Source organism: Polyodon spathula, chromosome 10, assembly GCF_017654505.1.
Source record: "Polyodon spathula isolate WHYD16114869_AA chromosome 10, ASM1765450v1, whole genome shotgun sequence".
NCBI classification, from domain to species: Eukaryota; Metazoa; Chordata; class Actinopteri; order Acipenseriformes; family Polyodontidae; genus Polyodon; species Polyodon spathula.
The window spans coordinates 12,903,790-12,922,123 of record NC_054543.1 but is presented as its reverse complement, the minus strand read 5'-3'; the positions used below and the strand labels follow the sequence as shown (position 1 = coordinate 12,922,123).

At 35.3% G+C, this 18,334-nt stretch overlaps 1 protein-coding gene across 3 annotated transcripts in view; it reads left to right on the top strand.

Moving 5' to 3' along the window:
- Window positions 1–18,334, top strand: part of parga (poly (ADP-ribose) glycohydrolase a) — a 65,656-nt gene that overhangs the window by 35,227 nt on the left and 12,095 nt on the right. For all 3 annotated transcript variants that reach the window (XM_041261112.1, XM_041261115.1, XM_041261114.1), the window contains 4 exons: window positions 594–669; window positions 5,280–5,427; window positions 11,458–11,536; window positions 12,591–12,699. In XM_041261112.1, the coding sequence (XP_041117046.1) occupies window positions 594–669; window positions 5,280–5,427; window positions 11,458–11,536; window positions 12,591–12,699 (412 nt within the window). The remainder of the gene's footprint in view (window positions 1–593; window positions 670–5,279; window positions 5,428–11,457; window positions 11,537–12,590; window positions 12,700–18,334) is intronic.

Below are 18,334 nucleotides of genomic sequence, written 5' to 3'. Positions count from 1 at the left end.
TATCTAGCAGTGTAAATTACATATAGAGGTCACTATACAGTAGGTATCACAGTCTACTTTCTATGACACATACAGATGTCACACTTCATATTTTTCCATAAGTCCACAAAACCACTTATTTAATTGTGAATCTTGGTATTAACAACAATTATGAATATTGCATGTCTGTTAGTCCACACATCTGCTCATATGTATGTCACGCTTACATTTTTATATATAGAGATCCACTTCTTACCAAACCTTACCACTATTTAGTACAAGTTATTGAGTATATATGGAGGTGTCTCTGTGTGTGTGGGGGGGGGGGGGTTACCGCGACATGTTTATCAAGCAAGAGCCATTTTTCAAACTACAAGAAGCTGTGAAGTTCTAACTAGACATACTTGTGAAAAATATATCAAATAGTAATTAGCAACTAAATGCTATATAACAAGTTGTTTTACAGATACAGGTTTTTTTCTGAATGGACTTGCAAGTTAATAAAACACAAAAAATGACCTAAATACAAAAAGATTGGCTAAAGTAGGAAACATTTGAAAATGTGTAATGTTAACACCCCGTTTCTTCAGTGCTAATGCCACTCTTTCTTTCAGCTCTAAAAATCAACTTACCAGGCTTCACATCACATGTGAAGGTACTATTGAGGATCAGGGATGTGGGATGCTTCAGGTAAGAGATTTTTATTGTTTCCGAAAATTACTCATTTGTATGTCTTCCTGTAATGAGCACATGACATCATTGATGCCTTTAACAGTTCTGCTTAACGCTTCAGTTTCTTATGAGCAACAGGTGTTTTTATTTGAAGCAAAAAATCAGAGTACTTTGAGGTATTCTAAATCATTTAATAAAAATGACAGAAAATCATAGATAAATATATGAAAAGCTGAATTTATATAATATAAAATATTTATTTGTGGGTCTCCAAAACAGTACGTGATTGCACATTCACATCATTGTACCTACACATATTTGATAAAAGAATTCTTGCTTTTGGCATCCAAAATACTTGGTTACTTGATACTAGAAAAGCAATAGGAAAATCCCATTTGAATGCTCTGTTTAAAATAGTGAAGACATGTTGTATAATATTTACCTGTTTCAGTCTTCATTTTTCCTTACATTTCCATGAATACTAGAAACACATTTCTGGCTACATATCTGCAGCCAATTTCAGGTGGTTCTATTTATTTATTTTTTTAATTTTATAAAGTGGAACTCTCCTCTATATGGTACTGATTCTGAAAACTGGTTGCAAACAGGGATGGTAATCAGGAACTCTAAATTCAAAACAGAAATAGTAAAGTAGATCCCAACCTTCAATTCCCTAATTTATCTAACCCCCTTATTAGATTGACACACATGTAGTTCATTTTATTGCAATGCAAAGATGGTGTTTGTGATAACCTTACGTTCAAGGTTTTTATGTACTGTATACACAAGAGTTGTTTTGTTTCTCCTTACTTTTCGGTGTAGCAGCAAGATTCAATTTCCTCAGGGAGACAAAGGTGTTGATTAGTGACTTAGTACATGAATGTCAGCTTTTTAAGCAGTTCTTTACTTTATTCAGTATATGGTGTTTAGCTGAAAATTGACTTCCAAAATGGGCACCATGGGTGCATTACGCTTCTGTTGGGAATTCAGCTCCATGTTTCTGTGCCAAAGCATGCAGGCAGTGCTGTGCTATGTGTCAGCTTGAGCAGCGCTTCTCCACCATGGATATCTTTCCTTTTACCTTTGTTTGTCTCATGTAACTAAAATTTGACAGCTGATTGGTACACACGACCAACTCTAGGCACCCTTTGGGTCAGAAACTGATTGTTGGTATGACTGATGCTATGGTTTCATTGGACATGCTGACAGTGTCATCGGTCTTGAAATGCTGCCTCAGTGCCCAATAGTTGAGTGACCAGTTCAGCTGACAGGCTGCCGTATTTTCATCTAACAGAGGAGTCATCAGGCTACTGAGCCAAAACTGACAAGATAGAGACCTGGGTATTCTGAGAACATTTGCAGCAGTTTTGTTTAGAGTGCATCTTCAAGTTTTAACTATTTGTACCCTTGTCTTGAAAGATTATATTTTAGGTTATGTGATTTCCCTAGAAGCCAGAAATAAAAGCTACCACTTTAGAGCACAAAAACATTTCAAACTGAAATATTGGCAGGCTGTGTGTTTTAAACCTTTACTCAGTTGTTTGAATCTTCTTATCCATGCTGTTTGACTGTTGACTACCTGTTCTTAGAATAGTTCCCAGTAACGCATTATAACACATTCTATTTTTGCTAACCATGATCATTAGAGATGTGGTTGTCATGTGTCAATGAATTGTGGTACTTTATTTACATGATATATTGTATTGTACTTGAGGTATATAACATTTGTACCATGATTCAAGAACAAAAATACAACATGGCTCATTGTAGATCACCAAATGGTTCCTGAATGAAGAATGTGTGTTTTATAGTTGATATGGATACATACGCTCACTATCTCATTTCAATTTTGTCTTAACAAAATGGCTCATCATTAAATTACCATTTCATCTTCTTATACATCATACCAGTAGCCAATCAAGACAATTACATGTATTCTGATACATATCGTACCGCGACTTGCATACCACGATACATACAGTAGTGTGAGAATAGCGTACCACTAATTATAGATATGTGTGCTTTAAACTTCATTACAGGACATCTACCCTTCGCTAGGACAGAGATCTGTTTAGATTTCTGTGACTAAAGTGATATTGTTAGGAGAAAATGGAAAGCTACTTGGTCTTCTTTACCTTATTTGCCCTTAACATTCTGTATTAAAAATACAGGGTTTCTATATTAAATAAATCATTTACCAGCAGCCAGCAGTAGAGGCCAGGCCTTGGGGGAGTGAAGTTGGAAAAGCCTGCTCCAATAAAAGAAATAAGGCATATAATCTTTTGGACACAAAGAATTAACAGTGAAAGTAGTACTAATGCATTTGCTGGGGGAAATAAGTTCTGTTCCAGAAGCAATATGAGTTAGTGGCAGTGTACATGAAAATGCAGGTGGATTTTGGGGATGGACGGAGGAGCGGGGGAATGGGACTACTTAAGACACTGACCCTCAGGCCTATCTATTTTCCTCATCATTTTAGCATGCTTGAAGGAACTGCAAAGGTAGCTGCCGGAGAGGGTAGTAGAGGCCAGAACATTTTTCTTTATTCACAGCATAATACACAATTCTTTAGTGTGACAAGATTGAGATTGGCATCCATTTCCTGATGGCAGTACTTTTACTCTACAGTTTATTTCAGTTAATTTCTGTTAACTCATTCAGCAGTCAAAAGGGAGACAAAGTTGAACCACATTACAAGATTATAAGATTTTATATATTTTTAAATATGATATTTGGCACCAAGTAATGTATTATAACAATACCTGTGCTGAACGAAATATTGCTTCCCTGAAATGTATTCTGCTGGTATAAAGTCAAATATATTCATGTTATTTTTCAAAATGATTACATTATCTAATACCCCTTCTCCACTGGCACATCCGACCCGTGAGGGCTCAGTAAGGTACAGGTATGGGTGTTTGTCCCTTGCTTATTTGTCAAGAACCAAACCATGAAACTCCAGCCTCACAAGACATCTGAATCTGGCTCGGAGTCAAGCCGGGCCAGGGGCGGGGTTAAGAATTTTCATCATTACGTTGCATCAGTCAGTATGCTCCAGAAAGACAAACAACATGGTGGGTAGCGAATGTGATGAGAGAAAAGTACAGCCTTGGACGCTGAAGTGCAGGCTCTAGTTTCTCTGTGGATAGATAGAAGTGTTGAGATCTGGAGTTGTACCTCACAAATGAGAAAGTTCGTGCCTGAAATTTCTGAGGATTTGAAGCAAATGGACATGAACTGTGGGTACAGTACACTTTACTCACACACTCAAAAACACAAACCTGTACCAAATTTCTCATCCTTGACCTTTATTTTAGTAATACAAGGAGAAAAAAAATGCAAAAAATGGAAACATTCTAAACTTATTCACAAAATTATAGCGATACTAGATACAGCTTTACCGTTGGTCTATTAATTTTTGAACACCCATTTGTTTGCGCATCTTTTGGCAAACTGAGTTAATAACAATTATTGTCTTTCATTTCGTGCGACATCAGTAGCGCGGCTTGGCTCTGCAGTGGAAAAACAACCCAGGCTCTCCTGAACCGCACCATGAGGGCTCGGTATTGCCCCAGCTCGGCTCGCTTGTACCATGGAAACGAGGCATAATTTGTCATGGATAAATAAGCAGTCAAAGGGGTCCCGTACATTTCCTCAATTTTTTGTTTCCTTTCCAGCTTCCTCATGCAAGAGGTTAAAAATTAAAAAACAGCTCTTGATTGTTGCATAGCATCACAACATTTTGCTTAAAAGATCTTTTGGTCCATCATCTTGAGTTTGTGATAATAATATAAAGCAGAGTAGTACCTTGATAATATTTGATTAATTAGTCACTGCTTAAGTTTGAGAGTGTTTAGATCGTAATGCTAGACACAATGTTTATTTTTATAATTAGCACGTGTCTTGTGTGGTCTATTTCGTTTTGCAATGAATGAAAATAACTGCTTTCGGTGAACAGTTAAATGCTGTGGTTGTGACAAAGAAGTAGAATTTCAAAGCATTTTCTATTTGTTTTAGTCATTCTAGGTACAGTAATTTAAGTTTTATGTTTATAAATCAAATGTTCTTAATGAAATTGTTTTTCTGAGTTAAACAAAAGAGAAAATAATCAAATAAACAGTTAAGGGTAATTTGCTTCTACAAATTTCCCTAATTAGTGTTTTATTGTGCATGATTTTCACAATTCTTTGGGTTTTAGTGGTTTAAAATAAATGTACTGTGAAATTAGCATGCCAACCTTAACTCTTCTGCAGCCATCCTTGAAATAGGTATCATTGGTTTTTTATTGGTAACTGGTCTGTGGTTCACTAATAAATGCACAAACTTTAATTTCTGCTTTTTAGGTGATGTGTTATAGATGGTTAGTTGAAGGCAAAATCTCAGAACTTTGCAGAAATAGAGAATGCTTCAATTTAAATCTGCTAGTAAATAAAATACCTTTAAGCCAAATAGAAATGAATAGCCTGCATATTGTTGAGTACTTTAGAAATAACTATATGTTTCTCTCCGTGTTTTTGATTAAAACTTCCAAGATCCTTCTTGTTGAATATGCTGTAGCACTAAGTCTTTTAACCAGTCCTTTTTTCTGCTCATTTCTCAAAATGCCTTGCACTTTGTCTTGGACTCAGGTGGACTTTGCGAACCGATTTGTTGGCGGTGGCGTCACAGGGTTGGGTCTGGTACAAGAAGAGATCCGATTCCTCATTAACCCAGAACTCATCGTCTCCCGGCTTTTCACTGAAGCACTGGAACAGAACGAAAGCCTTATTATCACAGGTCAGCTTTCACTGTTGTTTCACATTATGGTACAGGAATTCCCTGTATCTTGCTACAATCCCACGAGAGGGACAGAATATATGTTTCAATCACTGGTAGACAACTGTAAAACTGCAGTAAGAATGAGGCATTAAATGTATTGATTTGTAGATAAATATGCTCCAGTTACTTTAGTTATTAGATCTTGCGTGGTTCATAAAATTAAGTTTATCCAGTGGTTTGCCTTTACAGTAAAATCTCTATTAGGCAAACTTATTGGGATCAGGGGGTGTTTGGATATCAAATTGTTTGTGTAATCAAATTACAAATTTGAAATTGTTTATATGACTTTCTCAATCGGGGAGCCCCCTAAAAAGCTGTATTCCAGCCCCTTTACCTGTAAATATGTAACATACAGTACGAAACTGTTCTGTGAATAATCCCTCAGGGAATTTCTTAGCTGGGAGGGTTTCCTCAACTTTCTTCTCCTGGGGCAGGGTTTCATTTAAAGTATATTATTAAAATAAGCATAGTCTGCAGATCTCAATAAATACATGTTTAGAAAATGAGAACATTTAATAGCAATATTAATAAAGTAAATGAACCACATGAAAATAAAATAAACAATTACAAACCTATTTTTTTTATTAGAAATTAAACTAATCTTGTTCACCAAAACAAATACAAGTAAAATTGTCAAGCACCCTTAATTAATATTTGGTCCAATTTAATTAAGTGCAGATGACAAAACATAGTTAAAGTCTATAAAATAATAAATGAGATTAAACCTTTCCTATTACAACATTTGATCACCTGATAGCATTATGTGCTAAGCTAAAATCCGAATCAAACAAACCATTAAAAGGTTGACTGTTAATGTCCATGTGTGAATACATTTTTAAAATTAGTTTTAACATCCAATTAACTTTAACCTCAGGTGAAAGAAGCAAAACTGAATTTCCCCTGTAATAATGGACTGTGGTTCCCAGAGCTTCTTTTTTTTTGAAGAAGAAGTAAGAATAATTTAGCTGACATGAAAATTGATTGTTTGTTCTGTGGTTCTCACAGCAGGCCCTTCAATTGCAAGACGTGCTATTTTAAACCTCAAGAAACAAGCTCAGCAAGACCCTTGCAAATAAGTGCTGCAATCACTCTGCATTAGGGGATGTGTCCTCTCCTTGCTGCTAGTTCAGATGGGTTCCTGAAATTCACCCCATTAATCTGATTAACGTCATTTATTGGCTGTTCCGTCTGATTAGAGTGGCCTGGTTGTAATCACTGGCCAAATACTTGCAACATTGTATAAAACAGTAAACAGACTGACAAATTGAGAATACGACATAAACAGTGACTACATTTTTGTTTTAATTTTTTTATATAAAACAAATATAGATCACCAACAGTTAGCAGAAAATACAAAACAAAGCCATGCTACTGTATGTACATAGCACTCAGGGCTAAATCCATTCTAGACTTGTGAAGTACATTATTTATTATAGAAAAAAACACCTCTCTCTGGATATATCTATCTGTATATCTTTATTATATCCAGCGAGACATGTGTTTTTCTATAATAAATAATGTACTTATTTACCTGAGTGATCAATTCCATGCTGGACATGTCAGTCTCTGCAGTCTTGATGGGTAGAGAAACATTTTATTTTACATTGTGTTATTTGTGTGCTTGTATAAATCATTAAGACAAATTCAGTGTCATTTTAAATATACAGTATATTTAGTTACTCTCTAGAAGAAGATTCACATTTAAGAATACATAGTCATTATTTTTACATAAAGAATCATTACATCAGTCAAAACTTTTTAAAAAATGGGAGACCAGCTATGCTTATCATATTCATTGTTGGTGACAGCACTTTCTGTGCTCATAATTATACAAAAATAATGTAAACGACATTTGGAAGGAAAATAGCTTGTTTACGTTGTAGTCTAATGGGCTGAGAGATTGCATTAGCTAGCTGCAATTGCATTAGACTAATGGGTTTTAAACAGCCTGTGAGGAAGATTTATTAGCTCTGCAGTGATCCTTCATATTTGAAGTTTCCATTCTGAGGAAAACATCCACAGCTTGTAGTACTATATAGTGACCACTCACTATATATAATATATATATATATATATATATATAATGTATATATGATATACTTAATATGACTGATGAAACTTATGTTCCAAGGAATATTTTTGTGACCTTAATATTAGGCGCTTACTAATGTATTTGTTGCAGTATGGACAACACAGGATACAGCAAAGGGTAAAATAATGCATTTCTTGTAACATTTCTAAAATGGTGAAAATGCCTTTGTATTTCTTTTTACCAGTCTGCAAGCAGCACAGCAGCTTTAAGTATCTCGGCAACTAGCAAGTAATTCCACCCTCTGATGACTGCTCAATGCAGCCTGCAAATATATTTTGTAGCATATTGGTTTGTGTTCCACCATGCAGTTAACAATAGCTGCTGTTTATATGAGGAACATTTTTGTTACAGAAGATTGTAAGTGGGGAGGTTTAAAGTGATGTTTGTTATTCATTATTGAAGTGTAAAAACCCCACCATTGTAATTCTGAAATGTTTTGTCAGTTACATAAAGGGGCATAATTGAAATCCTGTTCAGTAGTAGGACACGCCATGCTATCTCATTCGTATTCTAACATACTCAATGTATCTCTCTCTCTTAGTGCAGCCAGTAGAGTCACCTTCAGCACTTGGCTTTTTTCCTTTTTTAGATCCACTTAACTTTATTACAGCTCTGCAGAATTAATAACTGTAGGAAGACCTGGTCCGGCTAACGGAGAAAGCCATTTAATTATCTTTATTAAAACAACAGAAAATTCATTGTCATCTCCATTTTTAGCCAAGTCTCCATTGTATCATTGTAGCATAGTAAATTACATTCCCTTATGATGCATCTTGACTTGTGGCCTAATGGATCTAACCACCATGCTGTTGAAATTTGCACAAGAGCCTGGGCATTTGGAAAAGGGCTTAATTTAATTACTCTTGATTTGCCCTTAGTCATAAATATAAATTGGATCAAGGGAAGGCAGATGATTTCACTGATGGCGATCTTGACCCTGGAAGCTTGACGTAAATGTCAGGAGTCATTGGTAGTCAAAGGCACTTATCCCAACTATGTACGCACCGCACCAAGCACCAACATCTTTGAGACTAGATACTTGTTGATACTGTTCTATATATACTATTCTTTAGTACTTAAGTCTCTGTCCTCCATTCTGTGCGTGATTAAGACTCAGAACATGCATTTAACTCTTTATTAGTACCATAGCCATACTGGTATGTGCTTGTTTGTGTTATTCGATGGGCATAGTCAGTGCTAGGTGTGTTAAAGGGTTACAAAGTTGGATTCATTTGCTGTTTGTACCATTAGTTACAACAATACATAGGTTCAGAGGGTTAATGCTTTATTAGTACCCATCTGCTCCTACAGTAGAATTCCCAAGACTACTCGATAGCAGAACTGAAGTGATGGGATTCATTCATCGTTTCAAGATGCATCAGTATGGTTTGGCAATGTCAGTTTTGTTTTGTGAATGTATTTCTCTAAAGAAGTATGTGAGGTCAGTGGCATTGTGGTTTTCCTGAGTTTAACCTGTTAGAGATTTTCACAGGTCCTAGAATGAATTTGCTGGTAATAACGATGACTGGACAACCTTTCAAACTACATTTGAGAGTTTGGCTGGTAGCCAGAGAAGCGCTTACTGATGGAAGCCAACTATCATTTCTAATAAAAAAAAAATAAATGTAAAAAAAAAAGGGTAAGTTTTTCTTAGTGACGTAGGCAATACATTTGGTATTTACCATCATCTAAGACAAGTCATTTCAAAGTCATTTTAAAGTGGACTGGAATTGTTTCTGATCATAGTATTGTTTATTTCTCTTTTGCCTTTCTCCAGCGAGAAGAGTTTTATTCTGCACTAAAATCTTCTGAAGCCTACCCCCAGAGACCCCTGCATTTATCCAATTTCCCTTGTCTGTCATTGTCACTGACATAGTTCAGGCTCACCAATAAATTAGAATTCTAAGCGGTTTACTCTTGAAAGCTGAACACTAACCTCTCTACATAAACATGAAGCTGCTATCGGCATGCCCTGTCAGAAAACAAAAAGCTTTATTTTTTATGGCAGTCAACATGCAAACATATTTGTTCACATTTCATTTTATATAAAGTATTCTCAGGGATAGACAAAAAATTAGAATCGCCTGATAAAACTAATGACGTGCAGGAATTGAAGAGGAAGTGATATTGAGTGGTGATAATGAATTATTTGCGGGATTGTGTAAAAGGCAATGAATTGTATCTGCAAGTGTTTTTGTCTCATGACTAGCATCAAAACGCGCCTGCTGTAAATGATGCTAAAAATATTGTGAGAAGAGTCAGTGTCCTGTATTTCAGCGGTATAGGTCATTTGCATTCATGTCGATTGATATTCAAAGGGTGTATAGTACTAGGATTCTCCCCCATAGCAATCTGTTCCAAACAAACCAAGATTTAACTTACCTGATTGACCTAGCCAGCATACCCCTCAGTTCTCATTTCATAATTGTGTCTGGGCTTTGTCAGCACCAGGCAGAGATCAAACCTGCTGCCATCTATTTTAACTGTCATCCGTACTTAACCACAAGACACTTTGGATATTAGTATTCTTTTAAGCACAGTATTTTTATTTATTTTTTTACACTGGGACTCTACAATTTTATTGACAGTACTTTAGTATTGACAGCTAGTCAAGAAGCCTAAATAGTTATCTCTCAGCCCTCTTGGGATGGCTGAGTACTGATTCAGACTGTTTGCAAATACCCTATGTGCGCTTTGTTAATAGCAAGGTGATTATTTTTTTTGTCCCTCACTCCAAAACAAGCATACGTGTCAATTTGCTTGAGGAACTGAATCCCTGTCAACCAACACAGCCCTGCTGTTGATTGAATTGTTAATTCATGCTCCACCAGAGGGGGCAATGCAGTTACTAATGAGGTCTAATGAAGGGAAGTTAATTTTGTACCTCATTGTTGAAATGTGGTCTCATCCCCTGAATCTCGACTCCTCTCAGGACTGGCTGTTGCCTTTTCAGATGCATCTCCAGGGTTGATAATAGCTTGACCTCTCTCTCGGTGGGGAGGCAGCTGCTCTTTTGGCATCACTTCACATTTAATAATTACAAAGCCTGCCTCTTAAAATCACAGTTAGGTTAATAGTTAAGTAGGTTTGGGGCATTTTCGTCTTTGTCTAAATTGAAAGCCTTCTTTCCACCCTTTTTATTTTTACATGTACTGCTGGTGCGGTTCAAATCTTGTTAGGGCTCTGACTGTTAAGATTAGTGAATACTGATTGTAAACTGTACCATACAAAAAAAAAATGCCTGTGACTGGTTCTTTCTTTCAGGTTTGCAAAAATATACTCTGCTAACTTCACTTTTTGTTTATTTTATTGTCTTTTTTTAATACGCTGATCTTTTAGTCTGTTTTAAAACAGTACTTGCATACAGGAATAAAGAAAAACAATTATTTTATATAAATCTTTTACTAGTGTTTTAACTGTACGCTTTGTTTGTTTAAGATGTATATTTTTAAAAAATGTATTGAAACGTTGAACAATAAGCATATATATTACCTACCAAATACACAAGTTCTGTTTTTTTTTTTTTTTTTGCGCATATATTTATTTCTGCCAGCACAGAAAAAAAGCAACTTAAATGGACTAAGTAGCAGGTGTTACTTGGACAGACTGATACCTGCTGATATACCTGCATATGAAAATGCACAGTAGCTCCAGAATGCTATTTATCGCTACTGCTGCTAAAGGCTGTGGAACACTGCATAAATTTATTTGTTCAAATTTAACGTGAAATTATTTTATGAATATTGATTTTAAAGTGTACATATCTTGTTGTGCTGTATCTTTCACACCAGGTCTGTATTTGTTGTTTGAGAGTCTGGCAGTAATTTTTGGATTAGTCTTGATTTAATCCTTTGTTATTACCTGTGTTCATTTTTCATTTGTTTCTTCCCCCCCAGGTGTGGAACGCTTTAGCAATTACAGTGGCTATGCAGAATCCTATAGATGGTCTGGAAACCACAATGATGAGACAGCGAGGTACTTACCTGACCTGGAAGACTGATTGCATATTGAATCAGACTGGAATTGGCATTAATTACAGGAAGAGATTCAGTATATATTACAGATTTGCCACATTGGTTTGTTGTATACATTGGTTTGCCCTTCTGTAAGGTTCTAATTTGCTTAGTGGGTCTAATCTATTGAAGGAGCTAAATTCATTAAATAATGTCTACTTAGTGGGAGGTCAGCTGACAAGATTAACTTGTATGTTACTCTAGTTTTAAGGCGCATTAGGCAAATTACTCCTGAAATTAATGTTTTAAACATAATTTAGATACTCCATGCAACACATACAATCTAAGTCATTAGTTGGCCCACCTTCGCCTACAGTACTCCCCCTGATGTGGTACTATAAATTGACCCTTTCTCCTTTTATAAAACTGTCTTGAACAGTCTGGCGCACTCGAGACCCTTTCTCCTTTTATAAAACTGTCGTGAACAGTCTTGCTCAGAGTTTAAGCACTGCTGGATTTCCAAGCGCACAGAAAGGTGTGATACATAATAAAATTGACTTGACAGGCGCATCTCCTATGAAACTAATTTACATCCTTGAATTCTTTTCAGCATTGAGGCATAAAATCATTTTACTATTTTACCTCCAGTCATTTAAGCCCTCACTCCATTCCTTCAGAACAACATTGTGTGTGTGTTGGACTGTGGTTAATCTACTGTTGTCTACGTGTCTCTCAATTTCTTTTTATTGTTATTTTTAAACACTAGCTCAAATTGCTTGCAATGTAATGGTATGCATTTTGAACTCCCGTTACATCAGTTTTCAACTTTGAACTGTAAATACATAATGTATATGTTGAATTGATTATGTTAATTGATATAAACTAGTATAGTAGCTACAAGCATAAACATACATATGGACTAGTTTCCCATAACAGCTAAAAAAAATGAGAGACAGTTTAAGGGTCTTAAATCCAGATTATTTAGATTGAATTAAAGTCAAACAAAGTATAATTTGTCATTGTAGCATTTACAGCAAGTTATGTGTATCCTAATTTTTTTTAAAATTATTATTCAGGGATGACTGGCAGAGAATATGCACCGAGATTGTTGCTATAGATGCCATAAAATATAGACGTTTCCTTGAACAATTTACTCCAGAGAAAATTAGGAGGGAACTCAATAAGGTGAGTGCATTTTTTTAATATGATTTGTCTGCCATGTTTAATCTTGTGCTCAAGGTTGACCAGATCTTTTGTACAGTACCTATGATTTTAACCTTTCTAGAAGGGAGAACTAACGTAAGTCTTCAGAATAAATAGTTAAATAATTTAAGATAATCCTGCACTATTTTTATGCATAATAAAAAGCAATCTAAGAGCAGTGGAAGTCTTTCCTGAACAGGAATTGGTAGGAAGCAATGTGTGTATATATTTATTTTAGATTCAAATTATGAAATTTAGCATACTCTTAATAATTGTACTAATAATTTGAGATTCAAGCAGGGCAGTAGCTGTCTAATGGATTGATTCTTTGTCCATGCTGGACAATGCTGCAAGTATGTTTGTTTACATTGTAACTCCTACAAGTATTTAATCCCCCTAGAATCATATTTTAAGTAAAGTAAAATTAGAAAGCCACTTGTTGCTATGTACTGTATGTCAGTCTACAGTAGGTGGCCTCATGTGATACACTAGACCTATATCATGTGACCCATAAGCTATGTAGGAGTCGGGAGGAGCAATATAGGAAGGCAGACCAATCTCTGTGAATTAACGTAAAACAGAGCATTGCCCCTATAACCTGCACATCCATCAATGCACTGGCTGCATCATAAACAGAGCCAGAATAGAATAGCCTCCCTACACAAGGCAGGTTTGAAAATGAACCTGAAGAAGACTCAAGTCATGTTTAATATATATACCACTCCACAGGGGGGGGTCTAAAATCTAAATGAAAACTGCTTTAATGCTTCAACTAAATTACCCGCCCACTAACAGACAAACCAGTAAACCGTGAGAACACAGATTGTGTTGGTTGGGATAGATTCATAAGTAGCTTTGCATCTCTGTAGTTGTAAAAAAGAAATTATTACTGTTAAATAATTGTTGGATCATTTATAGTGAAAAATGCATTGGAGAGTGTTGAGTCAAGGCTTTTTGCATTTCATTAACTAAAGTAAACCTCAGTTTAAATAATGTGTACAGTAAATTACAAGAGAGTAAGTATGCGCTGGCTCTATAAAGCTAATGCATTGCAGCTGTATCTTAAATTGATTTAAACTGTGTCAGGACAGTGATGCCAAGTTTGTTTTGAAGCCCAGATTAAGAATGAGTTTAACTTTCCAAATGCATCAGATGACTCATTCAAAAAAGGCGCTTCATTTTGGTTATTTATTGCACATCAGCTGTACAACACTACATGGGAAAAGATATTAGTTCAGAGTCCAGATTGCAAAATAAAAAGCAGCATGCATATGAACAGTATGAGGCCTTGAACATTTTTACTGTCAGATACAGTCACTGCTGTCCAATCCTAGGCAATTTGACGTTGAGAAGGTTTAATATTTGAATTTATATTTGTACTTCCTTTTTAATAATTACATTTCTTCTAAAGTGGGTACTGTTAAAGATGAAAAATGCATTTTGAAAAATGACAGTGGATCATGTCTGTTTGTAAGCATTAAAGTATTATAAATGCCGGTGGAACATTTGTGAAGTACACCACACTGAATTTCTTTTGGAGTTAGTCATGTAGTAACAATACAGGGTATTGGCTGCTTCACTTTGATAGGTCCATAATATCTTCTTTCTTCAGTTTATGCTTATAAAATAAGGTATAGTAATTTCTGCTAATTGTCATGTCTTTCTTTGAGCCTTTGTAGCAGAGATACATACTCTTGGTGCTTCAAATAATTTTATGCAACAGTGAAAACTGTAATTGGCATTTGAATTAAAATTATGTTGATTCTAATTGCCTTGGTGTTATACTGTTAGATTCAATTGGTTAACGTAATCTAATAAATTGTGTCTAATCTAATTTTAATTTGAGAAACATGTTTGCATTGCTCAAAGACAGAAGCAAATTGCTGGTGAGACCATTTGAACTACAGAACCATTGTAAAAAAAAAGTAATTGTTACTGAGCTAGAAATAGTTTCCAGTGCCTATTCTTGAGCGCTGACATGCAGAAATGTTAGAAGCAGGCGTACAGTAAATGGGAATTTGTATTGAATGTTTCTTTGCCATGTTAATAAGTGAAAACCACACTTAATGTTAATGGATGGCAATTCTCATGTCTGGTATGGACCCCTCTTCGTCCCAAGCTTAAAATCTTTCTATCAATGAAAACCTGCATTATACCATAAGAGCATGCTAATAACATGCACAACCTGCTAGAAGTATAGAACTCCCAAAAAGAACCTGCTTATTGCAGTATGGAACTATAGTACCTCACCTCATACTGTAGCCAGCTCAGCATTCAGTAGTGTCACTGGAAAACGTGTATAGATCTGACAGTGTGTCTAACATGAAAATAACTTGATATATAAGGAAGGCTAATCCTTGGCAAATTAAGAGTTAAAAACTGCAATATATTATTCCTATAGGATTGTACAGAAAGGTATATTGGTGAATGACACCAATAGTAAAGTTTATCCTAGATTAATTGTAATTATATAGGAGACATTCACATAATTTCTTATTTGGATTACTGTAGTCGTCATAAACCAAAGTACTACTTGGTCTAATTGGAGTTTTAATGGCTATCTGGGTTGATTACTTCTCTTATTAGTAATATTGAATTGACGTATTACGAAGATCGAGGATTTACTATGAATACACGTACACACACTAGACACAAGGAATGTTTAATCAATAGTAGTATTTTATTAAGTACACAAATATTAAACAAAAATCAGAAAAGTCATAAAGTAAATCTTTTGGTCTCTAAGCACCAAACACAAGTCAAGAACTCTCACTGCACATGCTGGCAATGGAAATATGATACCACCTATTTCCTCACACACAAGGCATCAACTTCACAGCAAGTAGGCTGTGACGTGGCTAGTACCTTACTCGCACACACACACGCATGCACGCACCCACCCAGTCTAACTGAAATGATGCAGACAATCTTAGAATATATCACATTAAGCTTATTAATGATATATAGATTAAGTATATGGCAAGTTTACTTTTAAAAATATTCTTCATACAACAATGAGGTAGATTACTTTTGGTTACTTCATCAAGTTTCACTAAAAGTTCATTCACACGCAAAGTGTGCAAATTAAATAATTAAGAGTTCATTCACATCTATGTGAATGTGTCACAATTTAGTTCCATGAAAGGAAAATGCAACTGGAATTGTACTCAACAGTTCCTTGAAGCTTAGACTTTTGGTTTGCCGTTTTGGAAACTCGGTCTGTTGAAGTGTCCAGTACAAAAATATGCCGGCCCAGTCGTTTAAAAGGAGTTCGGTCTACCCTCAGAACGATATTCACTAATTTTGGACAGTCAAATTACAATATCAAAAACAAATACTATGAGCAAGGATGGATTTATCACCGATGACAAATATACATGAAATCCACAATACTGACAACCACACTAGCACTTGCACTTGGAGCAAATAAGTGCTACTGACTAAACAAATCAAAATACAAGAACTGATATCATTAAAATAAGACTGTTAATTTAATCAAAACACCAAATCAATCAAATGACCAATTTAAAAAGTATTACCCAATTATCAAATTCTTGAAATGTCAAATGAAAGAACTGATCAATTAATTTACACTCTATAGCCAAGTGAAATAATCACATAAAATAATAAAGTAATATACAATTAAAATATTAATGTTAAATAAATGTCAGTCTAGCTTAATAAAATACATGTAATAGTAATAGGGTATTAAATTCAACCCAAATATAAAGCAAAGTGAAATAAAAATAAAACAAGTTCAAACAAAATGTAGATTAAACAAGAATAGAATAATATATCAAGTTCAATATAAACTAACTGCCAATCCAAAATAATAAGAACAATATGAAAAGTAATACGTTATTAAACTCAACAAGGATATCAGAAAAAACTAAAATAAATCAAAATCAAATACGATATTAATAAAACAAGAATAAAAAGTAGAAAGCTGTTACCTCTAATACCAATTTGAGAATAAAAGAAATATAGCAACAATGGAATATTACACTCAATCAAGATGTCAAAGCAAACTAAGACTAAAATAAAACAAGTTAAGATAGATTAAACAAGACTGAATCGTGAAAACAGACATTAAGTTTAATGTAACATACATGCCAATTATAAAAGAAACATGAAAGTAATTTGTTGAGATAAGTGAAAAGGATATTAAGCCTAATACAAACTAAATGCCAATTTAAACTGATCAAAGAAATGTAAAAGCAGTAGATTGAAATACCATAAAATTAAACAAGACTAAAAGATGAAAAGGATATCACATTCAATGAAATAGTCAGGCCTGCCTATTCAGAAAACCTCTAAGTTATCCTTGACACTAAAAATCCAAACAGAAAATCCAACAGTTTAAAATCAACACAATCTCAGTGCAAGCAAGTACCAACTGTCTATAACAGTGTCAAATCAATCTACTACTATGCAAAATCTAATGAATCACTCTTACAAACTATTATTAATTCAAAACAATGCTATCAATCAAACTAATTATGAACCATTTAATGACCAATAAATGTATATCATAAAACAATCGATAAGAACTGATCAAAATACAATAGCCATAGAACAATAATATTACCAAGGCTAAAAAGTAAGACAATGAATAAAAGTAGTCGCTATATGGGCAACTTGTCAGTTACTAGAAGATTACAAGTGATGTAATCTAAGTGTCACATGATCTGTCACATGATCTCAGTATATATACACCTGTTCTGAAAGGCCCCAGAGTCTGCAACACCACTAAGCAAGGGGCACCATGAAGACCAAGGAGCTCTCCAAACAGGTCAGGGACAAACTTGTGGAGAAGTACAGATCAGGGTTGGGTTATAAAAAAAAATCAGAAACTTTGAACATCCCACGGAGCACCATTAAAGCCATTATTAAAAAATGGAAAGAATATGGCACCACAACAAACCTGGCAAGAGAGGGCCACCCACCAAAACTCACGGACCAGGCAAGGAGGGCATTAATCAGAGAGGCAACAAAGAGACCAAAGATAACCCTGAAGGAGCTGCAAAGCTCCACAGCGGAGATTGGAGTATCTGTCCATAGGACCACTTTAAGCTGTACACTCCACAGAGCTGGGCTTTACGGAAGAGTGGCCAGAAAAAAGCCATTGCTTAAAGAAAAAAATAAGCAAACACGTTTGGTGTTCGCCAAAAGGCATATGGGAGACTCCCCAAACATATGGAAGAAGGTACTTTGGTCAGATGAGACTAAAATTTAGCTTTTTGGCCATCAAGGAAAACGCTATGTCTGGCGCAAACCGAACACCTCTCATCACCCCGAGAACACCATCCCCACAGTGAAGCATGGTGGTGGCAGCATCATGCTGTGGGGATGTTTTTCATTGGCAGGGACTGGGAAACTGGTCAGAATTGAAGGAATGATGGATGGCGCTAAACACAGGGAAATTCTTGAGGGAAACCTGTTTCAGTCTTCCAGAGATTTGAGGCTAGGACGGAGGTTCACCTTCCAGCAGGACAATGACCCTAAGCATACTGCTAAAGCAACACTCAAGTGGTTTAAGGGGAAACATTTAAATGTCTTGGAATGGCCTCGTCAAAGCCCAGACCTCAATCCAATTGAGAATCTGTGGTATGACTTA